The sequence below is a fragment of the Castanea sativa genome, chromosome 4 (genome assembly GCF_040712315.1).
Source record: "Castanea sativa cultivar Marrone di Chiusa Pesio chromosome 4, ASM4071231v1".
In the NCBI taxonomy this organism is placed as follows: domain Eukaryota; kingdom Viridiplantae; phylum Streptophyta; class Magnoliopsida; order Fagales; family Fagaceae; genus Castanea; species Castanea sativa.
In genome coordinates, this window is record NC_134016.1 from 29,749,616 (window position 1) to 29,776,634 (window position 27,019).

Here is a 27,019-nt window from a genome sequence, read left to right on the forward strand (position 1 = left end):
GAAAGCTCAGATTTGTGCTAAAACATAAGAGTTTGTTTAGACTCCAATTTTAAAATTACAGCTAGATTGCTTTTACTCTAACTTATCTGAGTATGAGACAATAGTAAATAAAACACAATCACCGGATCTACTTTAGTGCATACACATGAACAATTAAATAATAAAAGTAAAGCACAAAAGTAAGGGAAGAGATATGCAAACACAAGATAATACCAAGACGTGTTATCGAAGAGAAAACCAAAGAACTTGGCGAAAAACCTCTCCATGACCCTCCAAATCAAAATCGATTCACTTGAGAATAAAGTTGGAATACACGAATAATAAAAGACCCTCCAAGCCTAGTCTACTCAATGTACTTGTGCCATTCAAGCTCCTGCTACCAATAAACTTCTCGGAATCATGTCTTCTCTAGTTTTTTAGATCCCGCAATATGCCCGATTGTATCCGCCAAGTCTCATCTGCTTCTTTTGGCAAATTTCCAAAACTTCCCAAGCTTCAAAATACTTTCTACACTCTGAATAGGTGTGAGTTGTGTTTGTGTATAAATCTCCTCTCAAGGTATGATAATGGAAGAGAGAAGGAGAAGAGACTACAATGATTTATCACTAAGGATGAGTAGCTCTCTCTTTGAAAGATGGGTGTGTTGTGTTGTAGAAAACTTATCTAGAATTTTTCTTTCTAAATGACCCCTTTTACTTTTATGGGTAATGAGGGTATATATAGTATGGGTGAATGATAAAAAAGTCACACTTAAAATCCTCTAGGCAAATAGTTTCGCAGGTATCTAGCGGGTTGGTCCTTCTCGCGAGAAACTCACAAAACTGACAGCTTGATACGACTCTTCAGCTTCCAGCATGTGCTTCTCATGTGGCTCTTTCGCGGGTAGGCTTCTCACGAGACACTCGCGAACACTTGTTCATCCAATACATGCTTAATTCTTCACCAACTTAATACTAAACCCAATACAATAAAATCCCACAAAATACAAGGAACAAAATAAAAGCAAATACAACACTTTTTGTCATAGAATAAAGCCAACATAAAATATAGTTGTAAATCACAACTTTATAGAAAAGGTCAAGCATATACTGGTTTATGCACTTGGGTAATATTTTGTAAAACCATTAATTAGGAATTGAGACCACTCATTCAAACCAAATGGGGCAATAATATGCTTAAAATTGGCTTGATAATAATATACTTGTATTGAATCTCGAGTTCGAAAGCTTGATATTAAGCTTGAATTTGAGCTCGAGCTTAGTCTTTTGGTTTTTTTATTTTTTAAACTCGAACTCAAACGTTATGGGCCTATTTGTTACTGTTGTTTAAACAACAGTTTTCAATATTTAAACAACATTACATTATTTTCACACACTTTTTCATTCACACGTATTTTCAAAAAATATAAACTTCTTTTAAAAAAAAAAAAAATATATATATATATATATATATAAACAACTTTATTAAAACAATATTACCAAATAAACCCTATATATAAGGTTTATTTTTTATTTTTTATTATTATTTGAACCCTATATATAAATTTGGTTCAAGTTATAACTAAATTTAAATATTTTATTTTTGTTATAGCCAATTTTTTTTTCTTCAAAGAGTCTCAATCTATGACATCATCTCTTAATAATAGCCCTCTATCATCAAACATCATTCAATTTTTTTTTATGTAAGTAAAGATTAAAATCTAAATCTCACCGTGCGATATTCTCCCAGAATTAAACCTTCAATAATCGAAAAAAAAAAAAACTTAAACTTGTTTGCAGGTAGCTCATCCCAAGCTTAAATATAAGTAATAAATCACTTTCCCCAGGAATTAAAAACTACGTTCATAGTCATAACTGTCACTGGTACTCTGATATCCTACAAACCCCTCAAAGCAACGGCCATTCCCACCACCATGACGGGAAGCCACTCGCAGTCACGCGCCGCCAGTCGGAGCAAGCGCAAAAACCGTTATCCCGACGAACAACAATCCGAATCTCAATCCCACAGCAGTAACAGCCACCGCACAAAGCGGCGCAGAGTAGCCTCCTCCTTTGAACCTGAAACCCCAACCCTAATACCCGACCCGCCTCGCTCTTTACCAGTCCATAACCGGTTCCAGCACTTGCATTCTTCATCAGGATCACGTCGGAAACAAAGAGATCAAAAATCGAACGCTACAGAGGTTACTACAAATCGCAATTGGGTTTTCTCTTCCCACGATTTGCCCAACTACAAAGGTTAAAACTTTGCAGATAATGAATTTTCCTTGTGTGAATTTATTTTTGTTGTTTCACTTTTGTGAATTTAATGTACTTGAAAAGATACACTTTGGCTTAAATTGATATCTCAATCAATTGTAGTAGCATCATTGATATGAGGGAAAAAAAAAAACTTGGTAAAACTTATTGGTTTATCTGCTACCAAATTATGAGAATTTAAAGTAAACATCTTTTTAACTCGAAAGGAAATTGACGATAAATTTTCAGAACTAAGACTTATTTGGGAAATTATTGATTATTCTCCGATTACCATAAATGCTTACTCTTCCGTCTCACATAACGGTTCACTCATTAAATTTATGGTGGGATCCACAATTCATGTGGGTGGGAAGTACATATTTATGGTATTTCGGACTTATTTTGGTGGTAGGTTTTTGTTTTATCCCGTCACTTTCGCTAAATATGAATGTAAAAAGTAAAGTGAAATGACTAGTGCACACAAGCGTACACAATGTTGTGTGTAATAGTTTTTAAAACTGAAATCGTCACTCATGATTTCAGTTCAAATGATTTAAATTGAAATTGTGACTTCAAGTTATGATTTCAGTTTTAAATTTTTTTTTAAACACGCGGTGTGTAATAGATATTTCCTGTAAAGGGAAACAAAGTCATAATTTGGAGGCGCACCAAACATGGTGTAAGGATTTTCTCTTAGTAAGGTATCTAAGGTTAACAGTCAATTTGAATTATTGGATCATTTCAAATGTAGTATCTGAACAATTATGATCTTGTGACAATAAAAAGAAAAACGGTGAAGATCTTTCGTCTAGTTAGAGTTATCCTTAATTGTATTACTATTGTTATTAAATGCTTAATAAATGTCTGTGTTAAGTATCAGACATTGCCAAGTAATTCTTAGGTACTCCTGGAGTATAGAGAATGATGTTCTCTCCTCTCACGTTCATGGTGGGGTCTGCTCATTAAATTCACGGTGGGTTCCACCATGAATGTGAGAGGAGGGAGCACAATTTCTCCGTGCTTCGGGAGTACCTAATAATTTTCCGACATTGCCAATCATTTGTCCTATGTGCTGTCTTTATAAGCACTCATTGACGATTATGATCTCTTTCTGTATTTTTATCTCTTCGGGATTTTGTTGGAAAAATACTATATTTAACCCCTTTTACACTCACTCACTGGTCTTCTGTGCAAGTGTATGCAGTTTGCAGCTTATAGGTCTAGATACCAGTATCTATCTTCTTCTTCTTCTTTTTTTCTATGGCTAAAACTTTATATTTTCCACTGCAGATACAGTTGTAGTTGTTTCATATAATATACTAGGTGTTGAAAATGCATCAAACCATCCGTATTTATATTATAAAGTCCCTCCCAAGTTCTTAGACTGGGACCGGAGAAAAATCCTCATTCGTGAGGAGATCAATCGTTACAATGCAAGCATTTTGTGTTTTCAGGTAAATTTACAAGTTTTTATTGGTGTTGCACAAATTTATGCTTGAAGATGCAGTTTTCTTCATGGTGGTTCAAGACTTACAATCATTATATACATATTCAATGAGAATTTTTATCACAGTTTCCCCCTTTTATCCCTGCCTTTCATTGTCTGAACTATTAAAAACAATGGTTTAGCAACTTTTATACATTTATAGGTAGGTTTCCTTAGTATGTAGTGGAAAAATATGCAAATATCTTTTTGAGTCCGGGCCTAGTTATGAGTGCAATCTCATACAGCTGCATGAGTTTTATTTATTTTTAATCCTATTCCATAATAAATCTAAATTTTGTTTTTGACTCCCCTCTCCCCCATTGGAATAACTATCGAATTATTAATAATATAAAAAGAGTGTTATACAATGCACATACATAACTTTTCATCAAAAACTTTTGTTAGGCTTCAGTTTATTGCATTACTTTACGATCTCATTTTTATACTGTCAACTATCTGAACCATATTCGTTTTTGTTACTTAGGTAGTTTCAATCTCTTTAGGAAGTTTATTCTGTTTTATTTCAATCATCTAAACCTTATATCATAGACAATAGGTTTAATCTCTTTTTGATAAGAATACAAGAGGTTTTATTCTCAAGGACACTTGAGATTAAGGCATGTTGCACTGGCTTTTGATTTTAATTTTCTCATTTTCTTTCAATCATCTAAACCTCATATCATATATGGGAGGTTTAATTCTCAAGGGCACTTGAGATTAAGGCATATTGCACTAGCTTTTGATTTTAATTTTCTCATATCCACCTTTATGGTTGCAGGAGGTTGATCGTTTTGATGATTTAGAACATCTTTTTAAAAAAGATGGCTTTGTAGGTATTCACAAGGTATACTAAAATACTACTTATAGCTAGGCCTAGTGACTCTAGTCCAACTGCTGTGCTTTCAATTATGTATAGAAGATCTCATGTCCAACCTTTTTTTTGTTTTGTTTTTAAGTTACACACACACACCCTCAGTGGGTTTTGAATGCACAATCTCCTGTCATCCAGTCTTGTTGGAGGAGGAAATGCCTTTTAAGCCAAACCTTGTTGCCAAGTTAGTGATTAGTTATTCCCAATTATTTACAGGCTCGAACTGGTGAAGCATGTGATGGGTGTGCTATATTCTGGAAAGAAAAACTGTAAGGTTTCTAAACCCTAAACTGTAAGGCTTTCAAGTTTTCTTTGGTTCTTACTGCACTGTGGCTTAGGGCAATTCAATTAGTTAGTATTTTCATGCAACTCATATCTATTATTCTTGGAAGCAACTTTATTGTTTATCTCTTTCTCAATTAGCCAGGCTTTGCCTTGGTTCTTTTTATATTAATATGAGTTGTATAATAGTTTCTTCAAACTTCAAATATCTAAAAAGAAATATGATGGATATAGTAAATGGTTTGTTTAGGTATTTTGATGTTTGGGTAGTATGTGCATGCCCATCACTATCTTGTGATGTTGGTTTTGTAGCTATTGAGCAAATATTGTTGCAGTAAGCTTAAGTATTCCTTTTTTTTTAAAATCATTTTCTTAATTTTGAATATCCCAATTTTAGTAAAATTATATTCTAAACAGGTTTACCGTTTTGCATCAAGAAAATATAGAGTTCAGACGTGTTGGCCTCCGTGACAATGTTGCTCAACTTTGTGTTTTAGAGGTATGCGGGTTTGATTTATTACAAATATCCCCCCCCCCCCCCCCTCTCTCTCTCTCTCTCAGAGGTCTTAATTTGAAACTAACTAGATACCCATTTTCTAAAATGTAAATAAGTCAACTGTTGTTGACCTGATGGTTTGACTTAACTGTTAAGGCCTCTCTTGTAGAATATGGTATCAATGCTTTTTTTATTTTTTATTTTTTATATATAAGTAGAATATGGTGTCAATGCTTGGAAATTCCATATGGTAGTTTCTGCTCTTGTTTATTTATTTATTTTTTTTTCTTTAGAGTACCATTAGTTGAGGTTATGCTAAGATTGTAAGGCTACAGGATCCACTAGGGTAGCCTCTTGTCATGTTTCATATAAGGCATTGGAACTCTGCAATAAAGTGGAACAAGGTACAGGAAGCATAAATATTAATCCTCTATTGTACTTCAGGAAAACATCAAATTTCAGAATAATATTTTCTCATGTACATTTTTGGTTTATAGAATGGGAAGTGTTATGACATTCTTATTTGTATTACTTTGGATGAGCTTATTTTCATTTTTTTTAAACAGAATATTTAGCTTTTTAAAGCATTTCCTTTTTCAGGGTACAACAATACTTTGGCATGATAAACAAAATAAGCTGATGAAATTAAACTCATCCAAACATATGCTTGAACAGGGAAAAAAAGAAGAAGAAGAAGAAGAAGGAAACTAAAGGAAATAGTTACTGCATAATGTTGTAGTTACATAAGTTACTAAGTACGTTATAATGTCCATTCAATGTTTTTTTTTGGTCAGCATAATGTTTGGTTTTGAATGGCATTTCGCCTCAATATTCAAACATCATATTTGTGGGCTGTTTCTTTTGTGATTCTTAATTATGTCTGCCTTTGTTTTCTTCTTTGCTGGGTAACTTGGGTTGGAAATGTATGTTGGTACGTTGAGCATTATCTCTTTTTTTTTTTTTTTTTCCTTTTCTGTTTTTATTCCCCAGTATATGCCTTTTTGTGCACCCATTCCCCCTCCTGTATATGCATTTTTATCCCCAACATTGTTGTATATATCTTACTAGACTTGCTTTGTTGTGGAGAATCCCCTTATGCCTCAGATTAGTCATGGTCCCCCCCTCTTATTATTTTTAATGTTCTCTTTTATGCTATACAGATGATCCAAAACCAATCAGAGTCCAAATCATCTACCCAAACATCCACGTAAGTTAGAAACATCTCATTTAGATGAAATATATGAGCATTGTGAAATTTGATGTCTTATTTTATTAGGATCAAACTGATTATAGATGGCCTTATGCATATGTCTTTTTGCATAAATCTGTTATTCTTCCCTCTCTTGTAAGAAGTGTTCTATGTGCTCAATTATCATATCCAGAAAATACATTACTCTACATGTTCTTTAGAAAACCATATGGCCAGTTTAGTCACTGACTTATTTGCACCACTATAGGTCTTCACCTACCCAAAGTCGAAGATTATTGGTTGGGAATATACATGTACTCTTCAACCCAAATCGTGGAGACATCAAGCTAGGCCAGGTATTCAGTGTTTTATTCTCTGCAAAAGTGATGAAATTTGTTCAGAATTGGGTCAGTTGATATCTTTTGGGATTCTCAATGTTAATTAAAAGTCCCCAACTCCCCTCTTCCTTCTATATATGTGCCGTGCGTTGAAGTAGATGTGCTTCTGTTACCCACTTACCCCAACCCCCCACCACCCTTTTTTTCCTCTTGTTGTTGGGAAGGGAAATAGCTTCAGATTAATGTATGAACTCATGGATTTGGTGCCATACTATTCCGCTGCATCAACCTATAGGAAAAGAGTTTTCTTTTTCCCCCAATCAAATGTCTGTGCTTTCGTTTTCTTATTATTTTGACTGAGGTAGTTTCTTAAGCATGTAACTTACAATGGTTTAGGTCCGACTGCTTCTTGAAAAAGCTTACGCACTATCACAAGAATGGGGTAACATCCCAGTTATAATTGGTGGGGATCTAAATAGCAAACCTCAGGTTTGATGTTGCAATGAAATCAGTTATCAATTAGTTTCAGATTAGGCATACTATGCAATATTAAAATTTCATTGTCACATATCTAAGTTTTGTTTTTATCCTGTGGTCAGAGTGCAATGTATCAGTTTCTGGCTTCATCGAAGGTGAGCAGTCCTTGTAGTATGTCAAGCCTGTACTATTCTGTTTATGTTTGTTTTTAGCATATTATTGGGACTCCAATGGGCCTATGTACCTCTGAGTTCTGTCCTTTAATAATAATAATAATATTAATAACAATTAATACACAATATAAGTGGTTGCTGACATTTTTGCAGTTAGACATCCAACAACTAGACCGTAGAGAAATTTCTGGGCAGCTTGAATGTCCATCTCAATGCAGAGGCTACAAGCCTTATTATGAGAATGCAACTAGGTATTTTGAAATTCCTTGCAAATTCTTGTTCATGCATTCTTAGTCATGACTCTGATATGACATGTATGTAAAATAATTCAATTTTAAGTTCTCTTGCAATTTAACAGCATATGTTGTGAACTAAATTTAGCATATTGGGCATTAAATTAGTAAAAAAGTTCCTTTCTTGAAATTTTAAATGAGGTGCTTTTAGTTGATCATGAAGAAAGTAATTTATGAAACAATGGCATGATACAAGATTATCATGTGGTTCCATTTCATGTTAATTGATTGCATTATGGTGGTAAATATTGATCAATATGTTTTTGTCGATAGTGTTGTTTATCATTACTATCACTATTGCTGTTAATTGATTGGTTTATATGTCAGATCAAATGTTTGGATGTCTATCCCAAGGCCATTATTGTATACATGGAGTGATGAAGAATTGAGGCTTGCAACAGGAAGTGGAGTTACCCATGTTCAGCACCAATTAAAACTTTTTAGCGCATATCTTGGGGTTCCCGTAAGATGCTTAAACCTTTTAATACTAGTGTATTTTCTTCTATACCTCAGATTTCCAACTCCTATAGGGATGCTGCAAATAACTTGTTCAAATGAAGTAAATTACTATGCACTTGATGAATGTTGAGGTTGATATCTAACACAGGAAATCTTCCAAATATTTGGTGTGGGATTTTTTAATTTTTAATTTTTTACATGTTTCCTTTCCAGCTAATTTTCTGGATTTCTTTCAATTTTCTGCAGGGAAGCAGTAGAACAAGAGACATTCATGGGGAACCCTTGGCAACATCATACCACTCTAAGTTTATGGGAACAGTTGATTATATTTGGTAATTCAATTTTGTTGTAAAAATTACAGTAGTCTGTTTGCCTTCAAAATATTTTAGTTACTGATATGTTTGATTGACACAGGCATACAGAAGAACTTGTTCCTGTGAGAGTTCTTGAGACCTTACCCATTGATACTTTAAGAAGGAGTGGAGGACTCCCAAATGAGGTACCTTTCATCTTTGTAAATACCAAGCTTGATCTATCAGATCGTATGTATATTATTTAGTTATATTGTATAAGGTGATTCTTGCCATAACATGTGAATTGTTTGAAATTATTTGTACTTCATGATACACGATCAACAGTGCTGCGTGTCTTAAAAGATGTTATTTGTATGCATACATCCCACTTAGTTTCTATCTTGAATATAAAATGGGGCAAAGGTTCTAATTATAAGCTAAGTTTAATGGACATTTTTTAAGTAGGGTCATGTTTGCATCTGTTACAATTCTCTCCAGGACATATGGAAGTCTCTATCACAGACTTGGCGTACTCTGTATAGCTTTTTAATAGATAATTGATGCTGGTTAAAATGCAATCTTTGCATGGGGAACAGTGGATAGAGGGTTTTATTATTTTCATAGTCCTAGGCCTTCTTGTCTTCTTTAAATGAAGATGAAGTGTAACCAAATGAAGTTTTCCATTGGAAGGGTGAAAGATGGATATCATAAATGATTCCAGTAGCTGTGTCTGTGTTCTGGACTAAAGAAGTTGCAATTTTGGTGTCTCCTGATGGTAAAAATCCATGTCTCAGTTCATTGTTAAAATAAAATAAAATGTGTTTCATGTTTGACTCCATGCAACAGAGTTGTAAAAGAGACTTTAAAAAGAGTGACTGACAACAGTCACTAGAATCCGTGGTTAATTTTGGGCATTTTTCCTTCTGATTATTGAATTAGTTTCAGTGAGAAGGTAAAGGTTGTCTTATTTGGAGATGTGATGAGGGAAAGTTTATATGTGCAAGATTTTGGTGTGGAGAGTGAGATCATGGATTTAAGATTCATCCATTGGATGTGTAGCGTACTAATCAGGGGAAAAAAGGGCAAATGTCTTTCTTTTATAAGTGAGAGGAAAAATAGTTCAAGGCACAATGGTGTAGAGCGTAAATTTGGCTGCCAGTATACCTGAATGGCCTGAGATGTTCGTCTTGCTGGCTTCATGTAATTGGGGATTAGGCCTTTGGTTGAGTTTTAGCCTTTTGCTTTTGTATCTTTTTCCTTTTTTTTTTTCAATGGTATGCAACTTCTTTTCCAAAAATATAAAATGGAAATATTTTATCAGAATTTCTGAATAATACTTAAATTTCATGGTATAGCCTTTACAGGGGTATATAACGCTTTGTAGACTGTGTTGGTCTTTGCCATAGCTCAAATTAACTGTGGCAACTGCTTGTTTTTATCTGCTTTTTCCACCCCGCCACCCCCCCCCATGTTGGCCCCCCATGTTGGCCCCCTCCTCTTTATCAAAAAAAAGTAAGTGATAATAGTCGGATGGTGTGGTGAATAATTCAGTGTCTGTCAATTAAGGCCTTTAAATTTCTCTGAGAAATCAACTCATGGGAATGGCTAAGATTAATGGACTTGCACATAGGGATGGCATTCTGGCCCATCATGTTTGAAGGTGGGGGGACAGGTTTTGGTCTCCCCACCCTGGGATAATTTGTATAATTAAAAACAAATCCCTTCCTCCGACACACTCAGAGGTTAGCCTTTTGAAAAAAAAAGAAAAACCTGTATATAGTTCTCAATGTTCTACGCTATGTGTTGACCTGTGCTCTCCATGTTTGATTGTCCCTGGATTCATGAGGTTTTGATGTTACTTTGGCAGAAATGGGGCAGCGATCATCTTGCTCTTGTATGTGAACTGGCTTTTGCAGATGATGTCAAAGGGACGTGAATACTTCTGCTTCTAAATCAATCTATACGGGAATTGTACATACTGGAGAGCTTTGTTCTTTGGTGCTCCAAAGGTTTTGCTGAACTGGCTTCTTTGTCATGTCTTGTAGGTGGTATGTAATTATTATTTATTTGGCATTGTTTATTTGGTCTTGCAAAGGTAGTCTTAGCTTGTTTTACCTGAGATACTTGGTATTTACAAGTATCCCAATTGTTCTGAATAAGGTTGTCAAAATCGGAATCCTACGTAAGATCGTTGAAGGGAGGAGGGATTGTAAATCGTAAGATCCTACATATTTTTAGATTTAAAGCAAGCATTGATAATGACTTTGTATGTTGAATAATCACGTAAATTATAAATTCATGTATAAAAAAATTAAGATTTTCATCATATGATGTAATTTGCGTTTTATACATTGCTAAATCTATATTAACGAAACAAATATATTTAAGTTTTAACCCAATGTATCTAAAAAGTTCAGTAAATGTTAATTAGCAACCAAATACCAAAATATTTATTCAAACATATGGAAAATATTTTCCAAGTTCCAAGTTCCAAGTTTGAAATTCAAAATAAGTTAGCAAATGAAAATTAGCTAACTACAATATGAAATCCAAAAGAAAGATGAATATTAAGATGAAGTAAACATTTAATTATTCTTATTCTAAGGCTCTTATAACCAGCGTCTTAAATTCTTAGGGTCCGTTCAATTAAAGGAGTGGAAAAGTAGGAGAATGAAAAATTGTGAAATGATGAAAAAATCGGAAGATAAAAAATATTTAGTTTTTTCTCTTGTGTGTTTAGTTGAAGGGGTGGAAAAGTGAGGGTGAAAAACTCTTTTGTTTGGTTGGAGAGAAAAAAGAAAGGATGGAAAATGTAATTTATATAAATTAAGTATTATATTATTATTATATAATATGTAAGAAATAGATTTATTTGTACTTATTATTGTGGGGGGTAAAAAGATCTTAATAGGGATATGGGCCGTTGGGCCTTACTAAGGAAGGCCGGCCTGTTCTTGGGTTTAGGGCTTGTTGGTACTTTAGGTCGGCCCATGCGCCGAGGATCCGAGGATCCAGCCGAGGATGTTTTTCTCCTCGGACTAACACCAGAGAACCCGGGACTTCATGGTACAGGTTAGTGAATGACACGGTCAAGACCAGTGGTTAAAGGGGGTGAACCCTTGAATGTCCTAGAAGCACCGATGTTGGGAAAGTGTCAAAAGTAAAGGGTGCTACCTCCACATTAAAGACCCTGCACCTACCACCCTGGCCGCATTAATGGGGAGGTGACACTTGAACAGTGGAAGGGAAACTTCTAGTTACTGTTCAAAGGCCCTAAGAAAAGAAATATCTAGGCTAAGGGAGGAGTTGGGGCAACACGTGTATAAAGTATTAAAAAGAAGAGTATTTAAGGGGAGATCTAGAACAGAAATGAGGACGGGACTTTTTGTAACCTAAAAAGAAAAAGGACAAAGAGAGAGATATAATATAAGAACAGCTCTCAGCTTAAGTCCGAGGAGGCCTATTTACATTACTCCTTTTTGTTTCCAAGTACTTGCAATCTTTAGTTTTTCATTTAATCTTCACTCACTTCTAATCTGGGTTTCAAGCCCACACTCTACAAATTCATATTGTTTAAGGCTCATTGGGCCTGAGCCCATAACTGTTCTTGGGTCCAGGTGCAATTGTGCACTTACAATTATATAATATAAAATTTATCACATCATATATATAAATTTATATTATTATTTTTATTATTATAATGTAGAAATTATAATAGCGTACATATAAATTTAATTGGGCAAAGGATTTTGTAACCAGCAAAAAGGTGGTTACAAAATTTGGTCACGTTGAAAAAAAAAGAGAGAACATTGAAAAAAATAGGTGGAAAGAGAGCATTTTTGTAAAAGCATTACTATAGAACTTTTCTCCCCAGATTTTCTTCTTGATTTGGGAGGGAAAAAAAAAAATGTGAGCATGGAGAGAAAACTTTCTTTCGGATTTTTTCTTTTTCCTATTTTCCTTCCCTAATCAAATAATGGAAAACAATATTTTCTACCTTATTTTCCTCTCTCTATTACTCATCCTTCCTATTTTCACCCCAAACGAATGAACTCTTAATCATCATCATCCATTTCATTATTTATGTAGACATTATATATTTGTATACTAGAGTTGCAAATAATATCAAGATACAATTTCATACTCAACTATTTAAGTTATACCACTTAGCAACAATTAAAAAGCATGCTAAAAAAATCAATTAATATACAAATACAAGCATAATTGATAAAATTATATATATATATATATATATATATATATATATTTTAGTAATATTATAACACAAATTAGTATATTGATCAAACAAATTTAATAACATTATAGTTTAAAAGGTAGCAAAGTTAGCATCAAATTCTTCATTTAAAAATGATAAAGCATTCATTCATCTTGATTACAAGTAAACTAGAAACTAGAAAATATTTGCTTAGGTTAACATAATTTTATAAAAATAATATAAAAAGTTATACCATTACAATATGAAAAAATAAAAACCCTTAAAGTTTCATCAAAACAAAAAATTTATCCCATAAAAAAAAAAAAAAAAAAAAACCAAAATTTTTTGTTTTTGGTAGGAGCCTAGGATCCCATACAATCCTACGGTCCTATAAGATCCTACACTATCTTACATACGATCCTATCATTTTTATGATTCTAGCACGATCCTAAACGTTTTGGTGAGGTGAGATCGTAAAATCGTAAGATCCTACGATCCAGATCACGATTTTGACAACCGTGATTCTGAATGGTATACGTTTTAAAATCAATTTCACAATAAAATCTTACATTATTTCATTGTAGAATATCCCAATAGTCTTCACACCTTCTGTAGAAGTATTTATAAGCATGCCTTATAAGGTTACACTCAACAAACCCAAACCGTATAAACATGTGTTCGAATTTGTTGGATCAAGTTTGTCTATAGTTGAGAACCCTTTACAAGTTTCCATATGAATGGTACTAGAACCTTAGAGGAATTATTTGACCAGTATAATCTTGACGTGATTCAATGGTGCTAAAATGAGATGTTCTGTTGGCTTTGAGCTTACCGTGTGACACCCATTTTGGTGTTACCGACTTTGTTGAAACGTTCATTTGTCTGTGGGGGCAGCTGATAATCTTGCACCTAACAACTTTAATCAATGGGCAGTGGTCAATAAAATTGTTTTACAGTCCCAACTACTTTGATGAAGAAAGACTGGCGGAGATAGACTTTTCGCGTCACACTTCGAGAAAAGTTGGAATAGAGAACAAAAAATTAACATGTCATTTGATTGGGAAAAATGGGGTTAGGAGGATAAAAACTTGCACAAAAAACGAATATATCAACGAGGGTAGATTAAAAAGCTTATGAAAAAGTCATGTGTCCCTATTCAAGTTGAAGAGCAAATGGCAGAGATTATATTAACGAAATTCTAAGGACACAACAAAATGTCACAATATTTTTATAATACTTTTGTTTTTAATTGTATTGAATTTCATTTAATTTTTATTATTTTATTTTATTTTAACTATGATAGACTGACATTTTAGCTGTTGTGAAAATGCCTATAGAATATTATTATTAATGAGAATAAATTTATTTACAAATTTATTAATCTTGTATTGTAAAGATCATATATAATTGACTATTTATATTATTAATAAATTTCAAACAATATCATATTATTTATGAACTTTTTGACAAAATTAGATAATCCAAATCCAAAGTTTATGTAGTATATTATATATATGTATTACATAATAGCACATACAAACATATGATATTATGATATTATTTATTCAAATCGAACTCAATACCAAGCTGGTTATGGCTTTCATTTCAGTAGGGACGAGAGAGAGAGAGAGAGAGAGGACCATATTTGTTATGGCGGCTTTAAAGGCAGTCACGGGTTTGTTTATTCTTTCATGATTAGTATAGACTTTTTCACTTGAGAGAGATGATTAGCCATAACATTCATCTGAAAATAATCAAATTTCTTTAATTTGTGGTAGATACATAACCAAACTTGACTCCTCGATTGTGGTGCTGAAAGGTGGTTTTACTTAAGATATGATTATATGAAAAGTAATTTTAACTAACCACTCAATGTACAAAGTGTCTATTTGCTTACAAAGCAAGTGAGCCCAAAATTCTTGGTCACCCCATCATCATTGTGCCTTTTTCTCATAAATTAGAAAACTACATAAAATTTCTATATAAATTAGAAAACAACTTTTCTAAATGATAGATTGACACTTATCTTCTATTTTTAGGGTCAGTTTGGTTGAAAGAACGGAAAAGTAGAAAATATAAAATGCAAAGAAGATAAAAAAGTGAAAGAATAGAAAAGATTTTACTTTCACTCATTTGTGTTTGGTTGGGAGGGTGGAAAAGTGGATGAATGATTTTTTTTTTTTTTTGAAAGTAAAGTTTGTATAAATTGATCATCATGTCCCTATTAAATAAAATAAAAAGTAACACATTATATTTTTTTATTTATTTAAATTATGTATAGATAGACACTAATTAAAGTATAAAAAAAAGCATAATAAAATTTTTTCAAAAAAAAAACAACCAAAATTAATGAGAAAATAAATATATGAGATAAAAAAAAAAAAAAAGCTACACATCCAGAAAAAGTCAAAGAAAATAAAAAGAAGAAAAGAAAAGAAGCTACGTTCAGACAAAAGAAAAGAAGAAAAAATAATAAAAAAAATGAAATCCATCACGTCAGTAACATAAAAAAAAATCAAGAAAAAAAAGAAGAAGAAGAAGTCAACATGTCAGTAACAAAGGAAGATAAAATGGGAGGAAAAAAAAAACCAACACATGGGAGATTTGAAGGTGAATTGTAAGGGTAATTTTGAAAACTCATTTCACGAGTTTCTTCTTCTCAATTTTATCTTTATTTTGAAGAGAAAATTTATTAGTGTGTCAAAAGAGAAAACACTTAGCACCACTATTTATTTTCCTTTTTTTCCATCCAACTAAACATACTCTAAAAAAGTTTTCCTTTCTATTTTCCCTCTAAAATTTTCCATCCTCCTTATTTCACCTTCAAACAAACACACCTTAAGTTTTTGTGGTGAAACGGTGACCATAAACATTATTGAATATAAGAGTTCATTTCTATGTTTTAGCTGAAACGGGTCATCCTAGATAAAATCAGGACGGAGGATGGACGGAGGATTTGAGAGAGTACGAGAAAAAAAAAATTACAATTTAATAATGTAAATTATACAAAAACTCAACAAGACATAAAAAAAAAAAAAAAAAAAAACTTATCTCTTTTAAAAATATTAACAAAATATTAAAATAATAATAATATTCCTTAATACTTTCAATTTAATCATCTATCAAGGTGCATTAAATTTTATAACAACATCTCTTACTCTAAAGTCTGAAGTCAGATGTTACTTCTAACTTATTCTAAGGAAAAAAGAAAAAGGAAAAAGAAAAGGCTAGATGCTACTATAAATTTTCTTATATAAATAAATTATGTTGTTTATATCCTATTTGGCATTTAATTCCAAAATCACAATTTATATATATAAGGAAAAAATAGCTTTAAGAATAAAAAGACAAAAATTTAACATTGAGAAGACACATAAATCGACTAATATGATTCAAAAATAGTGCATTCAATTTGATCTTCCAGAAATACTGAGCATTATGTCATACTCACCAAGCTTTACATCAAAAGATTGGGGAGTATAATATGATGATGAGAAATTTTCATTTAACTACGAAAAATAGCTCTTTGGGCTGAAAACGTTTTATACCCCAAAAAAAGCATAAAAATATTTTGGACAAGGTTTTTTTGCAAGCCACTATGTGGTTTTTTCAATTGCCACGTAATGGGTTGCATAAAAACCTTGCTCAAACATTTTTGGCCTCAAGAGAAAAGAAAAAAATAACCTTTAAAATAACCAAAAAATAAAAAATCCTCAAAATCTACAAATGAACAAAGTATTGTCAAAACCTCCAAAATGCCATTGAACCGTTGAAAATGACTATAATACCCGCAACATCTCTAAAACATCTAAAATAATAACCTTAAAATGTATAAAATGACAGAAATATTCTAAAATATTTAATGTAACCAAAATAGCCTAAAAATGGAGAAAACAAAATACTCTTTGAAACCTCTAAAAATAATCAAAATACTATTGAACATACAAAATGACCAATAGCTTTTAAAATTCTAATAAGACTGAAATAAGTCAATAACTCTAAATTATTCATAAGGAGAAAAAAAAATTCTTAAAAAAACCCCAAAAAAAAAAGATTCCTAAAACAATTGTAATAGCATATCTATCAAATGTCATACCAAAAAAAAAAAATTCTTTCCAATGTCATTTTGTTTTGTCAATTTTATTACGGTTTTTTTTAATAATTTTTTAATCATGCTATTATATTCTTATTTTGTTATGTGCTTATTAACAAAAGCTTCAACAAAATTATTTTGATTTTATATTTAGATTGAATTTAATTGATATGTATTAATATTTTAAAGAAGTGAGTTAATTTTTTTTAATTTAATATCTATATAAAAGACCGTTTGAATTAAGGGAAAAGTGGAGAGGAGTAGAGTAGAATTGACTAAAAATAAACTAATTGTGATTCTACTTTACTCCCTCTTTGCCTCTTTTAATCCAAATGGACTATAAGAGTATAGGAAAATTTGTGGGTTTTATACAAACCAAAAGATTGAAAATGTTTTTCAAAGCATATTTTTTTAGGAATATAACCAAGTACATAAAAACAAGATAGAAAATATGTTTAAAAGTCTCAAAATTAAAAAATAAAAATAAAACAAAAAACAAAATTGCTCATTAAAAACAAGTCCACTCTTACAACTAATATATGGGAGTGAGAGCAGTAGTTGAGACTTCTTAAGAGCTTAAAAACTTTGGGACAGCTATAAAAGCACAGAGAGAAACCCAAGAACTCTCTCTTCCTCCCTTACAAAGATGGCAAAAACCTCTAAAACTCTGCAAAATTTTTTGAAGATATTTACTAAATATGAAGAATAATTACTACTACTTCCTACCTGCAAAATGTTTTGGAAGAAAGGTAGGAAAGAACAGCAGAAATTATTGGCTTGTAAGATTTAGGACCTTATCAATCCAAGAAAAGTCCCTTGTAGCAAATTCAAAATCGAAAGGAGGAAGAGCATATAAATCACCACATTCATCCCCAAGCGTAGGATAAGCATCAATGTCATCCATAAAATCCAAAAATGATTGTTCTTCTTCAAGATTTGTGTCCACACTGCCTTCTTCTTTGATTGAATATCCAAGTCCATTACCAAGTATAGCGGGTGTAGAGACCTCAAGCACAGATGATGGGGAGAATGGATTAGAAAACAAATCTTTACACTCTTCGGATATGGCATTCACATTAGTCGATAATGAATTCTTATTCTTCTCTAACCATTGCAATCTTTCAAACTCAAGACTCCTTTTCTTATAAGCCACAGCAGCCTCAATCTCAGTATTAAAAGTGCCAAGCCACACTCGACAACCTTCAATTGGGTTAGTAATCTCCGAGCCATACTTCCCCGATGACCTTAACCGAACACCCTTGTAGATAGAAGATGATCTTCCAACTTTATTTTTATAAAAAAACTCATTACTAGTACTAGTCTCACCAACTTCCATATCTTTGCAGAGCTGATTACTAATACTAATTTTTTGTGTGCATTTACTTGAATTGTGTTGTGGACAAGTATCTGCATATGAATCATGTTGGAGTCCCGGAAGAAAAATCTCCTTGACATTGCGCTTACCACCCTTTGACTCATCTTTAAACTCATATTTTTCTTCTTCATCATCACTTGAAGATTCAGTGGCATAAGGATCAGAGTATATGATACGAATTTTCCTCATAGTATTTTTCTTCGATGTATCATAATTATTGTCTTGGTTTAATCGTACATTCTTTTTGCGGTCAGCCATTTAGAGTCAAACCCCTAAAAATCCCCAAAAGGAAATACAATTAAAATATGGAAAACAGGTATCCAGAATCCAAATTGAAATAAAAATAAAAAAGCAATGATTTCAGATATTATTTATTCTTTACACTCTTAACACACATGCATACTTTTTACACACTACAAACATGCTAAATTTTGTGCAAATATGATATTATTTATTATATGATCTATAAACTTATTATATATATATATATATAATTTTAGACTACAAAAACTCATAATTTAAACAATTAATTGATGACATAGCTATTGATCTTTAATCTTCTAAAAATTTTACAAGGATGGAGGATATAGGAAGAAAATATAATCTAATAGTGAATTTGTTGAAATTCGCATCCAATAAAAATATATTGAGTGAAGCTTTAGTTTTAAGCTACATTCAATTTTGTAGCCAAACTTTGTCCTTTAAGTAATCCTAAAACCAATTGAAACCATTGCGTTGTCTATCATATAATATCATAGACAAAATTTAGCTACAAAATTGGTCGTAACCTAAGGCTACAATTTCCTTTAAAAAAATTAACATCACTATATATTTTGAAAATCTAATTATTAATTGCATGTTTTTTACGCTTTTAATACATATGTCAAATTTTGTAATAATCAGATATTATTTACTATATGATCTATAAGCTTATATTTTATACATAATTTTAAACTACAAAAACTTACAATTTAAACAATTTATTGATAATATAGGTATTTATTTTTAATTTTCTAGAAATTTTACAAGTATATAGGATATAAGAAAAAAATGTAATTCAATGGTGAATTTGTCAAAATTCACCTCCAATAAAAAAAATATTGAGTAAAGTTATAGCCTTAGGTTACAACTAATTTTGTAACTAAATTTTGATCGACAAAATTGCTTATTTAAAGAAAAGAAAAGTGCTATTTTATTAGCTATAATTATATTTTCTTCTATAAAAAAGTTATAATTATATTTTGACTAACTTTTAGTAATTGAAACATATTTTGGTAAAAAGTTTTGATTTTTTTTTTTTTTGATTGCTTTTACGAAGGTTCACTTTAATTGAAAAAAAATAAACTAGTCTTTAAAAACGTGGAAATAAAAAATAAATTTTTTTGCTTTTTTGAGAAAGACAAAAAAAAAAAAAAACTAAAAAACTAAAAAGCTAAAAAAACGCAAAGATAATATTTGTTCTCACGTACACTGAATAAGCATAAATAAATAAATAATACTAAAATCCATTAAAACTCTTGGCATTAATCATAAGTGATAAGTTAAACACAAAAAAAAATATATATATATATATATTTGTTCCTACATTGAATAAGCAAAAATAAAACAAAATAGAATAAAAATCCTAAAACCCATTGAAACCCCAGCCATGAATCATAGAGTAAACACACAAATAATATTTGTCCCTACATTGAAAAAGCATGAATAAATAAATAGACGAAAGCCCACATACCGTTTTGATCTTAATAGCACGGAAAAAGTTGGGGAAGTCTGTTTCAGGGTCTGACCATGACACCAAGATTGAATGCAAAAGGTGATCAAGAAGAAGGAGAATGTGATAAAGGCAGAGGCTGATTCAGAGCTCCATATAGCACATCAAACTCAATCGACATAATTAATGTCCTCTGCTTCACACTACTCTTTGTCTCTGTTGGGAAGTCCTCACTGTCTTGTCGGAAAGAGAGAGAGAGAGAACAAATAGAGAATCTTATATATATAAGCACACGGAAAATATTGCAGCCTTTTCCTTATCCGAAAAGGAAAAGGTAACAAAGAAAAATCAAGTTCGAGTTTTAGTGCTTACCCAAGTCGGTGAGTGATTTCTCTTCTCAGTTAGAGTGTCTTTTCTCTCTCTCTCTCCTCTTCTTGTTTTCTCTCTCTCTCTCTCTGTTCTCTTCAGCTTTCCTTTGGAGGAAAGGTACAAAGGGAACTCTGAAGGAAGAGGCCTTTAGGCGAAGTCACAAAGCGCTTTGGTAGACCATCGTCCAAATCCTATTTGGCCTTGGTTTGGTTCTAGTTCTACTGGTTTTAAATTTTTTTGATGAACCTGCTGGTTTCAAATTTGATTGTTGTGTCTATGAGAACTTATATTTTTGGAGTGATGTGTATCACTCTAAGAAAGGTAAGTTGGGCAAAACAGTAAAATAGATAAGGTTTTGGTTAACGCATTCAGCGTCAAATTTGCGTTGAATTCATTAAGATGATGATGTATGTCCACCCATCAAGATGATGACATATGTACAAAATGAACATATGTCATTTTCATTTTCATGATAGATTTAGTTGTACCCAAGTCAAGTCCTTAATATACCGTGCAACTAAAATTTATAATTTTTTTTAAACAAACATTGTATACAATACAAAAATAAGAATAATTTGACTATGAAGAAATAATGTTGAATATAAATTACAACTTTTAATTTTGATAAAAATTCAATTCAATGCTCTAGCTTAATTTTTGTTCAATCGAATCTTCTAAATTTCAAGTTTATTCAATTAAGGCGTCTAGTCATAGTTTGTTAAGTAGGTTGCCTTTAAATGCCAAAAACGACATAGTCTTATTTCTTATTTCTCAATTTTCAAAAAAAAAAATAATAATAAAAGAAACTAAAGCAAAATTATTTTTAAAAGGAAACCAACGATTGGATTTGTTTTGCTTCAAGCTATGTCAAGCAACAAGTTCTGGTTGCTGCAATGGTTGTCTTTCATAGAGCTTTTTTCCAAGAAGCCGCTCTACGAGCCCATTTTTGTGCGTGGGAATGATGGGGGTGGCTCCAAGGTTGGTTTTGGGCCCCTTAATATAGCTGGACGGCCATTAGTTAAAGGAGATTTAGGTTTTTCAAGATAGATCAAAGAGAGAGGGAGAAGTTATTTTTTTATTGATTAGTTGGAATTTTTAATTTAAAAAATTAAAAGAAAAGCATTATGACACCGTTTTGGTACACTTAACACCAATCCTTTTAATGAAGAAGACAAGATGACTTAATCAAATAAATTTGAAAGTTAAAAAGACTAAATTGAATGAAATTGAAGTTAGAGTACTGAATTGAATTCCAAGCAAAGATAGAGAGTGGAATTTGTAATTTAGCCAAAATAAATAAAACATTGATGCAAACATACATGTGTAATGGGACCCCTCATCAAGTTTGCAACTTTTGTTGCCATAAAAGATTTCACAAATTTTAAGGTAGATAATAACCAATATTCCATTCAAAAAAAAAAAAAAACTAATAAAAATCTCTCAATTTAACTATTATGAAAAATATTGTGGCAATTATTGTGTCTATAACATTACTCATTAGTTAAGGTAGCGCATCATTCCTTACTTCTTTGATTGAGTATATATTTTTAAACATGTTTTCTTTTACTTTCAAGTGTTTAGAATAACAAAAATTTGCTCAAACCAACGTCATTTTTCTGTTGACATGAAAACACCTTTTTAAAGTTGAAAATGTTTTTTTTTTTAATCTTTAAAGTAACGTAAAACATTTTAGAATCAAGATGAGTTCAAATCTTCTGTCTCATAATTCTTGCTCTATTTTATACTTCACCAATAAAAATTAGACACATATCCAACTCTTTGATTAAATCCTCATTTTCAGCATTTTTCTAATTTCAATTTCCTAAAATAAATAAATCAAACCATCCCACCACCACTGGTCACTACCAACAACCTTGGCTAGCACCACTAAAAAGATTCATCAGAGGCCATACAACTCTGCCTGTAGTTATCAGGAAAAAAAAAAACCCAACACCACTAGCTACCAACTTGTGTGTACCCAGTCACTGGCGAAGACCAATGGTTGTAGTGGTTGATGGGGATGGTTTGTGTTATTTATTTATTTTAGGAAGCTAAAATATGAAAAGGCTAAGAATTAAGATTTAATTAAAAGAGGCAAGTGTGTATCAAATTTTTATTAGTGAAGAATAAAATAGAGCAAGGAGTGTGGTATAAAAGATTTGGACTCTATCATGAGAAAAAAAAAAAAATCCTCTAATATATATGCCCCAAAAATCTTTAAAAAAAATGATTGAAGTACCTTGAAAATCTCCACAATGCAAGTAAACCCTTCAAAATAATCATAATACTCTCAACACTTTTAAAACCTTTAAAATTACCAAAATATTTCTAAAAAAATATAAAATGATAAAAATACTGTAAGATATTTAAAGTGTCCTAAAGTAATCTTAAAACCTCTAATATGATTAAAATATATACTCTAAAATCTCCAAAATGACCTAAATACCTTTAAAACCTCTAATATGATTAAAATACCTTGAAAACTATCCTCCAAAAAAGAAATCTCTAAAACCACCAAAATAATTGAGATTAAAATTCCTAAAACCATTGAAATTACGAAAATACCTTCTAATTTCTACATGACCACATGCCTCAAATATTCAAGAATCACTCCCAAACTTTTAAAAGTCCCACGAAAACTACTTTTTAATGTCATTTTGGAGGTTTCAAATGTTGTGATTATGCATGTGAATGTAAGTTTAGCTGATAGTTTTTGTCAAGTTCATTATTAGTTTTTTTTATGGATTTTGTTAACTACAAAAAACGCGCGCTATAGCCGTGTTTTTTAGCCACGTTTATAAAAAAAAGCGGCTATACCTGACCTATACCCACGTTTAAAAGAAACGCGGCTATAGACCAAACTATAGCCCCGTTTCCTAGAAACGTGGCTTCAGACCCAATCTATAGCTGCGTTTTGTTAAACACGGCCATAGGTTCGGTCTGAAGCCGCGTTTCTAGTGCCTTGAGCCGCGTTTTACGTCCGGACTATAGCCGCGTTTATCAAAACGCGGCTATAGGTCCAAACAAAAATATTTTTTTTAATAGGGTGCTATGTACAGTAGAACAAATTTTTTATAAGGGAGGGTTATAGCCGCGTTTCACAAAAACGCGGCTATAGATCCAGTCAAATAATATATATATTTTAAAAACATGACTTGTATATCCAAATAAATTTTTTTATATATATAAGGGAGGGGCTATAGCCCCTGAATAAATTTTTTTTTTATAAGGGAGGGGCTATAGCCGCTTTTTCAGAAACGCGGCTATAGGTCCAGTCAAATAATATATATATTTTTTAAAAGGATGACCTGTGCATCCGAATAAATTTTTTTAGTATAAGGGAGGGGCTATAGCCGCGTTTTTGAAAACGCGGCTATAGGTAACACCAATTAAAAACCCCAAAACCCACTTTCCCACCTACCCCCACTCTTATCTTTTCTTTCTTATCTTTTCTTTCTTTCGTCAATCTCTGCTTTCCTGGGTTCTTTCTTTCTTTCTTCTCTGCAAGTCACGCCGAACTCCTTTCTTTCTCTTTTTTTTTTTTTTTTCCTTCTTCACTCCAACACAGCTCTTTTTTTTTTTCTTTGTTTCTTTGCTGCTGCTTCTTTTCTTTTTTTTCTCTCTTTCCTTCTTTTTTTCTCTCGTTCCTTCTTTTTTTCTTTCAACACAACGCACACTCCTCTCACCGGTACACTCCACACCACCTTTCAAGCAAGGGTCACTGGAAAATTTCATAAGAAAAGCTAAAGGCTCACTCATCTCTACTATTTGAGGTAAAAATTCTCTAATTTTTTAATGGGTATTATACTTTTTCTAGAAGTTATTTTTGGTATTGTGTTGCTGATATTGTGCTTATGTTTAAATAGGTTTGTGTTCTTGAGCTTTTGTGTTCTTTGAATGGATTTAGTGTTAAATTTGGGTTGGTTTTGTTTAAATTTGGAGCACGTTGCATTTGTACTGTCAGTATATGGTGTTTGATTTTGAATTTTTTGGGTGTGTTTGATTTCAAACTTTTTGGGTTTGTGTTTGATTTTGAATTTTTTGGGTTTGTGTTTAATTTAAAAATTCTTTTTGTTTGAATTTTGAATTTTTCGGAGAAAAAAAACCCAAAAAATTATTTTTGTTTAAAAAAAAAAAAGCTGAATTTTTGAATTTTTTGGGGAAAAAAAAACCCCAGTAAATTTTTTTTTTTTTGTTTTTAGGGAGGGGCTATAGCTGCGGTTTAAACGCAGCTCAAGTCTGGTCTGTAGCCGCGTTTTTAAAAAACGCGGCTATAGACCTGAAGCCTATAGCCATGGTTCAAAAACGCGGCTTCAGGTCAAGTCTGTAGCCGCGTTTTTTAAAACGCGGCTATAGACCCGCATGGTCTGTTGCTGCGCCGCTTAGACCGGGGTTGTAAACGCAGCCATAGAAAACGCGGCTTCAGGTCTATAGCCGCGTTTTCGGTGTCTATAGCCGCGTTTTTGAAACGCAGCTATAGACCCCGTTTTTTGTAATTTTTCATACAAATAAAAAAAAATCTAAAAATGTTTTTAAGAGCACGTTTTTAGGAATATAACCAAATAATTAAAAACATGAAAAGAAAAAAAAAATTTAGACTCGGGAAAAAAAAATTATTGCTCATTAAAAGAAAAAAAGATGTACTCTTACAAACAACTCGTATGTGGGAGAGAGGTTAAAAAACTTGGGATGGCTATAAAAAGCACAGAAAAACCCAAGAACTCTCTTGCTCCCTAACAAAGATGGCAAAAAAAACTCCAAAACTCTGCAAAATGTTTTGGGAACTCTCTTGGAATAACTACTACTACGACTACTACTACTACTACTACTACTTCCTAACTACAAAATGTTTGGAAAAAAAAAAAGTAGGAAAGAACTGCAAAACTTATTCGTTCTCAAAATTTAGGACCCCATCAATCCAAGCAATATCCTCAGCAGTAAGTTCAGACTCATCAGGAGGTTCACATTCATCTTGAGGCATAGGATAAGCAACAATGTCATCTATACCACAGAAATCTGACATCCCAAACTGCGAAATAAACTCTTGGCTAGATGGTGACATTATTGGGACTTCCCATAAATCCAAAACCGATTGTTCTTCTTCAAGAATTGGAAACTCACTGCCTTCTTCTATGATTGCATTGCCAATTCCATTACCAACTAGAGCTGAAGTAGAGTCATATAGATATGGTTCCACATTGTCTCCAATTCCATTACCAAGCAGAGCTGGAGTATAGACCTCGAGCACAGACGAGGGGGATGGATGAGAAAACAAACCTTCGGTCTCTTCCTTGACATTCCCATCAGTCGATAATGAATTACCATTCTTCTGTAGGCATAGCAATCTGTCAATCTCATTGACATTGCGCTTACCATACATTGACTCATCTTTAAACTCAAATTCTTCTTCATCATATTTTGAAGAATCAGTGGAGTAAGGATCAGGGTATTTAAAACGAATTTTCATCACAGAGTCAATTTTCTTCATAGAGTTATTCTTGGATGTGACACAATTGTTGTCTTGGTTTAATCGTTGCCCTTTGGTGTCAGCCATGTAGAGTCAAACCACTGAAAATCCTTAGAATGAAATAAAATTAAACTCTGGAAAACCCAAATTGAAAAGCAATGATCTTTTTTGAGATTTAATTTGTCCGAAAGAACTCAACTACAAAACATGTCCATCACCAAAACAATAATAATAAATATATATATATATATATATATATATATATTTTTAAAAAGAATAAATAGTCCTAAAACCAATTGAAATCGTTGCCTATCTTAAATTAACGCAGAATAATATTTGTTCTTTCATTGAATGAGCAAAGAAAAAAATAACTAAAACAGAATAGAATAAGAATCCTAAAACCCATTAAAACCCTTGCCATGAATCATAAAGTAAACTCAGAAATCATATTTGTTCCTACATTTAATAAGCAACAATAAATAAATAGACAAAAACCCCCACATACCGTTTTGCTCTTAATAGCACGGAAAAGGTTGGAGAAGTCTGTTTCAGGGTCAGACCTTAACACCAAGATTGCATGCAAAAGGTGATCAAGAACAAGAAGAACGTGATCAAGCTGCAGCTTCAGAGTTCCACAAGTCCTCTGCTTCACACTCCTCTCTGTCTCTCTTGGGAAGCCTCACTGTCTTGTCGGGGAGAGAGAGAGAGAGAGAGAGAGAGAGATATACAATTACAAGGTAGTGAGAAAGAACAAAAAGAGAATGTTATATATATAGTATATACATCAGAATTTGAATGCCTTTTTCAAATCCGAAAAGGAAAAGGTAACACAAAGAAAACCAAGAAAGCAGTGTAACATTTAAATTTTGGTGCTTACCCAAGTCGGTGAGTGAATTTCTATTTTTAATTGCCTTTCTTTCCTCTTCTTGATCTCTCTCTTGCACACACACTGTCTATTTGTTCTCTTCACCTTTCCTTCGGAGTTCCAAAGGGAAGTATGAAAGTCCACTGTACTAATCCTATTCGGCCTTGGTTTGGTTCTGCTTCCACTTGGACCACTAGACTACTGGTTTTAAATTTAATTGTTGTACAGGCTTGTGATTATATATATATGAGAGAGTTTGTATTTTTATATTCATATTAAAAATATTTACTCTAGAAAGTTGTATAAAAATATAAAAATACCGCTGAAAC

The 27,019-nt window shown here is 32.2% G+C and overlaps 2 protein-coding genes across 3 annotated transcripts; one reads left to right on the plus strand and one right to left on the minus strand.

Annotated features, from left to right (window-relative positions):
- Positions 1-1,799: 1,799 nt before the first annotated feature.
- On the plus strand, positions 1,800-10,920 carry LOC142630455 (carbon catabolite repressor protein 4 homolog 5). 2 transcript variants are annotated; one of them, XM_075804451.1, is made up of 14 exons: positions 1,802-2,237; positions 3,528-3,691; positions 4,502-4,567; positions 4,811-4,863; positions 5,294-5,375; positions 6,533-6,579; positions 6,830-6,917; positions 7,296-7,388; positions 7,499-7,531; positions 7,703-7,800; positions 8,170-8,305; positions 8,548-8,633; positions 8,716-8,800; positions 10,462-10,920. In XM_075804451.1, exons 1-14 carry the CDS (start codon positions 1,913-1,915, stop codon positions 10,528-10,530), a joined length of 1,425 nt encoding a protein of 474 aa, XP_075660566.1. In that variant the 5' UTR covers positions 1,802-1,912; the 3' UTR covers positions 10,531-10,920. The 2 variants fall into 2 exon arrangements, with proteins under 2 accessions (XP_075660567.1, XP_075660566.1); XM_075804452.1 differs by lacking the exon at positions 7,296-7,388 and having other exon boundaries at positions 1,800-2,237.
- Positions 10,921-17,557: 6,637 nt separating this feature from the next.
- Positions 17,558-20,469, minus strand: LOC142630333 (uncharacterized). Its single transcript, XM_075804320.1, has 3 exons — positions 20,362-20,469; positions 20,011-20,222; positions 17,558-18,550 (listed from the first exon to the last, which is right to left on the minus strand). Exon 3 carries the CDS (start codon positions 18,534-18,536, stop codon positions 17,673-17,675), a length of 864 nt encoding a protein of 287 aa, XP_075660435.1. The 5' UTR covers positions 18,537-18,550; positions 20,011-20,222; positions 20,362-20,469; the 3' UTR covers positions 17,558-17,672.
- Between the last annotated feature and the right edge of the window lie 6,550 nt (positions 20,470-27,019).